We start from the raw sequence: 6,417 nt of genomic DNA, 5'->3' as shown, positions 1-6,417 counted from the left end.
TTATTAAATAACAAACGACGACGACGACGACGAACAATACATACTCTCGAAACCTGCGACCAGCGCGGCAGTGTATACAGGCGGGGGCGGGTTAGCCTTTTATATTATATGTATTATGTGCGCGCGGACGATGACATGCGCCGCCGCGCCCTCTCCGCGGGCAGCGCATAAAAATTCCTACGGCTCGTTACGCGCGCAATATCGCGCACTATCCCGGGCCTGGGGAGGGTTCGGTGGGGTGCGCTCGAAAGTCTTTAATCTGTTGAACACGCGGATCTAATCGTCGTCGTCGTCGTCGTCGTCGCCACTCGAAGCCGTCCCCGCGCACACCACTGCCGGTCACCCTTTTATCATCGCGACTAGTGCGCGCGCAAAGTCGACGGGAATAAACGCTTGTCATTAAAAAAAAAAAAATAATAATAATAATAATGTGACGACAAAAAAAAAAACGTAGAAAAAAATGAACACTGTTCAAAAGCCGCGACGGGTGGATGAGGATTTTTATATTAAAAATAATAATAAACGTTAAGCGGCGCGGGAATTTCATTAGCTTTTGACCGGACGAGAGCGGGCTTAGCGGTGAAACATATGCAAACGCATTTATATATAGTAGATATATGCACATTAGTTTTATATAATATTATGATAGTAGTTATCCTACGCATTATTATATTGTGTACGTGGTCTGATAATATCATATATTGTTTTTTTATTATACGGACTGATTTACCAACCATTTTCGCCCCTTATTTTTCTTTAATATTGCAGTTATTTAAAATTAGATTTTTATAATTTTTAAATATACTTTAAGACTATATTTTTAAATTCTTAAAATATTTTTTACTACTCGAGGAGTATTTAGGGGACAAAATTCTATTTTTCAAAATAGAACCCCCCCATTTTTTCCACTGTAAATTGTTTTGTGGATATGTTTCACGTTAATAAATGAATAATTAGCTAAATGCATTAGAATGAATTTGCGCGACTTATTTCTCCAACCGCGCCAAACATGAATACGTTAATGTATTCCTGTGCCAATATTCAGCACGTAATTAGCACAAATTTGCACGTACGTAAAATTGGACCCTCACCACGACCAACTTATATAAGAATTATGTACCTACTAATTTTTAAATTTATTTGCAAATATTTTTGGTACTATTTTGAAATTTGTAATTCGACAGCTGCTTGAAGTTTCCTTCATACCACACAATCTTTTATGATAGGATCGGAAATGATTTCAAAATTAATTTTAAAATAAGTATATAGGTACTCATAGTTTTCAAATTTTGTCAAGGGTAGAAACATTTCTCCAGTCTCCCCACTGCTATTTTTGTTTTCCGCAAAATCTAAAAACGTGCTAATTGCGAAAATAGTCATGCAAATTGCATGCTTATTATTCGTATAAAAAATTGAAATTAATTAAAAATGCGAAGGGGTGGCATGTAAATGAATGTGAATTATACGAGTAACATATAAGTCCATAATATACAATACATATGTATTATATATAAAAACTTCACACTTCTATAATACTTAATTATACATATCACATATATCATCATATGATAATTGATAGGTAAATTAATAAGTGGAGTCAGTGGAGATTGTAGCGGGAATCGTTTTTAATTTTTAGATAACGCCAAGGGGTTTCATTTTGTACTGATTATTGTAGATTTTTTATGGTCTGGAAATAGTAAGGAACATATTATACAAAATAATCATATAATAAATGCTGTCCACGGGAATTTTTTAGGGAATATTTATAATTTATTCATTATTAATATTATGATTTTATTTTTTATATAAAACTATATATTAATATAATATAAAAAAAACTAACAAAAAAAAAAATAATTTGAAATTTAGTCAAAGTAATAAATAAACGAAATGTACTTGAATAGATAACATAAAAATACAAACTTATTTTTTTAATTTTAATATACCTATGATTTAATTTGTACAAAATAAGTCATAAATTTAATATATGTTTATATTTATATGCATTTTGATTTTAAAAACAACAAACATTTTGAGACCTAAATTATGTTTAATGCATAACTCATGTAAATTGATCTTTTTAAATTAATCACGTATTGAACGGGCTAGTATTGATGGTTAGATAGTTTTCTTTTTGGATTTTAAGCTGATCGAAAACTTGATCTTTAGCGTGTGTAAATATTTACTTGCTTTTACTTTTTAAGATAATATAAAGCTCAACAATTTTAGTATATTTAGGAGCGCTGAAAATTTTAAAGGTAACATTAAAATATCTCAGAAACTGTTGAAGTAAACAACCCAAATGAGTTATAACAGAAGATAAATGTCTCTTGCGTCGAAAAAATTGTTAGGAAAATCTAAACTGCAGTTGGGCAGAAGTAGTCCAGAAACTTTAAACCTATATATAATATATAAATATTACATATAGGCACATTACAGTTGTAAGACAAAGAAAACAAATTATACCACCCTATACAATATACGAGCAAGGTAATAAACCAAATAAAGTTAAGTTAACGAAGATAGTATATGTAATAAGAAAGTTAAAGTTTATATTTAATATGTATTTATTTTAAAAGTTTTATGTTATACGAAGGAAAATTTTTAATTTAACTCAGTTAAAAATAAGTAACTTATTTTTTTTTTACGGTTCTTTACATATGTATAGTCATTGTGTAACTTTAAATTATTTTCAAATAAGAACTTAACATTATGTTAAAATATATCTTATTAATATCTTAAATTTGGATAGTGTATATATAGATATAATTGAATATAACACACTTGTATAGTTGTTTCAATACAATAATTATTAAATCGAGAATATTGATTTGTTTATTTATGGGTAGTTATTTAAAATAATTGAATACCTAATCATTGAGATTAAAATTTAAAAAAATAATGAACAAGTTGTAACCGTATCTAGGTATAATTATTCTAGGAATAAGAACGAAAAATAAAATTTTAACTAAATGCGTACATACCTATTTTTTCAATTTAATTGGAAAAATGTAATTATTCTAATGGATATTATTTAAATATGAATTTAATTTTTTTTTAACTAAATAAAGATCATTGCTCACCTTTTCACTCGATAAATTATACTATATTATACCAATATATTGTTTGCAATTAATTATCTCATCGTTTGCAATTCGCGGGTATAATATTATGAACCTTGAGACGACCCTTTTAGGACTTGGAACTTAGAGCGCGTATAATCGGGCGTGATAATGTTGCTGTTATTGGGTGTCCTACGACTATAATATACGTACAATATACATATTATTATTATTATTATTATATATATACATTACCCACTCCACGTACTATCGTCGCAGTAACTCTCGAAAGATATTGAAACGATACATCAAACCCTCCCACCACCGCTCATCCGTGCATATATATACGAGGTCTAATCAAAAAGTATCGAGACTGATACGATTAATCGTAAACCAGTTTGAGTATGAACTTGCATGTGCTATATTAATCTAACTTTATATGTTGGGAAAATATATTAGACATAGATTAGATTAAAATTGTTTCAGTCGGCTTCTAGGTGCGATTAAGTCAAGTATGTTTTTACGTCCCGTCGGATTTCATAATGAGCGAAAATACAGAACAACGAGTGTGCATTAAATTTTGCCATAAACTGGGAAAAACGGCTACTGAAACCTACCAAATGTTATTGTTAGCTTATGGAGATGAAACCATGTCCCGTGCTCGCGTTTTTGAATGGTTTAAACGATTTAAAGAGGGTAGAACAACTGTTGAAAGTGATGAACGTGAAGGACGCCCATCAACAAGCCGCAATGAGGAAATGATACAAAAAATACGAACAGCAATACGAGGTAACCGTCGTTTGACAATTATGGAACTTAGTAATGAGTTTCAAATTTCATTTGGATCAGTTCAAACCATATTGACGACTGATTTAGACATGAGAAGAGTTGCAGCCAAATTTGTACCAAAACTGCTCTCAGGTGAGCAAAAAGAAAATCGAAAACAGATCGCCACTGATTTGCTAGAGTGTTCCGAATCTGATGATTTTTTTTTAAAATCAATTATAACTGGTGACGAGACTTGGGTATATGACTACGATCCAGAAACAAAGGTACAATCTTCGCAGTGGAAGACACTTGATTCACCACGACCAAAAAAGCTCGTCAAGTTCGGAGTCAAGTGAAGGTCATGTTGACCGTTTTTTTTGACTACCAAGGTGTTGTTCATCATGAGTATGCTCCTAAAGGACAGACTATAACAAAGGAGTACTACATTGATGTTCTTCGCCGTTTACGAGACGCTGTACGAAGAAAAAGACCCGAGTTTAAAGAGTCTGGTAGTTGGAAATTGCATCACGATAATGCACCAGCCCATTCAGCCCATGTTGTGCAGCAGTTTTTGGCTAAACATGGTATCCCAGTTGTTTCTCAACCCCCCTATTCACCAGACCTAGCTCCATGTGATTTTTTTTTATTCCCAAAAATAAAAATGGCGCTTAAGGGTAAACGTTTTCAAGATGTAGATGAAATAAAACAAAATGCGACGGAGCAGCTACGAGGAGTTTCTAAAAATGACTTCCACAGGTGTTTTCAAAAATGGCAGGAACGTTGGAGAACATGTATGGACTCAGAAGGAGCATACTTTGAAGGAGATTGAATGTAAATAACTTTATCTAATATATTTTTTTTTTTTTTTAAACAGTCTCGATACTTTTTGATTAGACCTCGTATATACAAGACGATTCGTGTATCCAAAAATTAAAAGTCAATGTACATAAATCACACCGTCGGAGAGCGAACAAATGTTGTAGCCGTGTATGGGAGCAGAACAGAAGGAGCAGTCCTGATATAGTATCAATAAAATATATAATGATGTGCAGTGGCGTATTAATGACTTTGTATTGGGGAATGTGAGGCATTATACCTATGTATTTAAACAAAGTTCGCTTACTTGAGGGGCGCTCCGCTCTCTCACTCTCAAAACTGACGTGAGAACAGAAAACTCGTTAGTTAATAATATTATTATAAACACACAATTGTTGATTTTTACTATACCTATTATTGGTAATTCATACCAAAGCCGTTACCTGTGAGGTTAAATATTTGTTTGTAAAATAAAATCCATCCCTCATATCCTTAGATACTCCTCGTAAATAGGCTATACTCGAACTGATTATGTATAATATACTTTGTTATAATAAAGTGTCGCAATAGCTACAGCACCTACATTGTGTTGTTTCCGTCTTTATCCCACATGCATGACACAATATATTATTATTATACATACATACATACATATATATACAATGATTTATTAGTTTGGATTTATATTCAATAGACAAATGTTGTACCATCAGTAATAAAATTACTTACAGACATTTAAAGTTTAATGAACGAAAAGAAATATGCTGTCATTTCGCGCAATGTGTCTATTCCTGTCACTCAACTCTTGTTACATATAGGTATCTAAAATTTAAATATTCATAGGTACTTAACATTAAAAAAAAAAAAAAATATATTAAATTTCAATCTCATTTCATCACCTATACGGCTATACACTACTACACGTCTGCACATAATGTTTTCAAAATAAATTTAAAATATTATGTAAGCTGCTATTAAAGAAGCAATAAAAAAATTTAAGTAAGTCATTAGAATAAAAAAATTATTTTTTTAGAAAAATCCTTCAAACTCTATTGAAATATGTATAATATACAAATAGATTGACTGTTTTAATGAGTTAATGTAAATCACCCTGCACTCGTCTATCTAAAACTGAACCCGAGAGTCGTTAATCACGGAATTAAAGAACGTGATTCGTGGCAATGGTAAGCGCTGTGCTTTTCATGCAAAACAGATCGAAAAAACGAATTAGGTTTCGTGTTCTACTACAGACCGACATTAATTTATCACCAAAGAGCGTGTGGTTTTCTACGTTTACTTATGTAGGTATTTATATTATGCGTATTATAAACACCGTTTTTCGTTTAGGCAGTGTCCAAAATGTATTGTCTCTAGTTATAGGTTAAGTAGTTAAGTGGAGATCCTATTAAATATTGAATGAGATGAATGATGAATGTTGAAAATATTTGATAGCATATAGAAGTATAGAACCAATAAAGCGAAGCTACCATACAGAATCGGCCAGGACAGGAAGGCCGAGATTCCTGGGCCCTTGCTGTATTATAGTTCCTGGGCCATTGTACTGTATTACCCTAAAATACAGTATAAAATTATTGGGCCCCAGAAAATAATTTCTGCCTGGACTCTCGGGTTTGGGCAGGCCGACCTTGCTACTATATCTCCAATAAATTTACTATTCAAAATATTTTTAACAGAAACACTACGTACAACTTACTTACCTGTAACTGTTATTACAAAAAATAAAATAATACACCAAATATATTATATTATA

The 6,417-nt window shown here is 31.8% G+C and overlaps 1 protein-coding gene across 1 annotated transcript; it reads left to right on the top strand.

The window, feature by feature from the left end:
• The first annotated feature begins 3,574 nt into the window (after window positions 1–3,574).
• LOC113553670 (protein GVQW3-like) lies at window positions 3,575–4,186 on the top strand. Its single transcript, XM_026957132.1, has 2 exons — window positions 3,575–3,851; window positions 3,912–4,186. Exons 1-2 carry the CDS (start codon window positions 3,605–3,607, stop codon window positions 4,184–4,186), a joined length of 522 nt encoding a protein of 173 aa, XP_026812933.1. The 5' UTR covers window positions 3,575–3,604.
• The last annotated feature ends 2,231 nt before the right edge of the window (window positions 4,187–6,417 follow it).

The sequence above is a fragment of the Rhopalosiphum maidis genome, chromosome 2 (genome assembly GCF_003676215.2).
Source record: "Rhopalosiphum maidis isolate BTI-1 chromosome 2, ASM367621v3, whole genome shotgun sequence".
Taxonomy (NCBI): domain Eukaryota; kingdom Metazoa; phylum Arthropoda; class Insecta; order Hemiptera; family Aphididae; genus Rhopalosiphum; species Rhopalosiphum maidis.
Note: the sequence above shows the minus strand (reverse complement) of the source record. Positions and strands in the feature narration are given on the sequence as shown.

What these genes read in the sequence shown, in the direction of transcription:
- LOC113553670 (XM_026957132.1), top strand. Translation starts at nt 3,605, where the DNA reads ATGAGCGAAAATACAGAACAACGAGTGTGCATTAAATTTTGCCATAAA. An exon ending in AATACGAACAGCAATACGAG is followed by an intron (nt 3,852 to 3,911) that starts GTAACCGTCGTT and finishes CATTTGGATCAG; the next exon opens with TTCAAACCATATTGACGACT.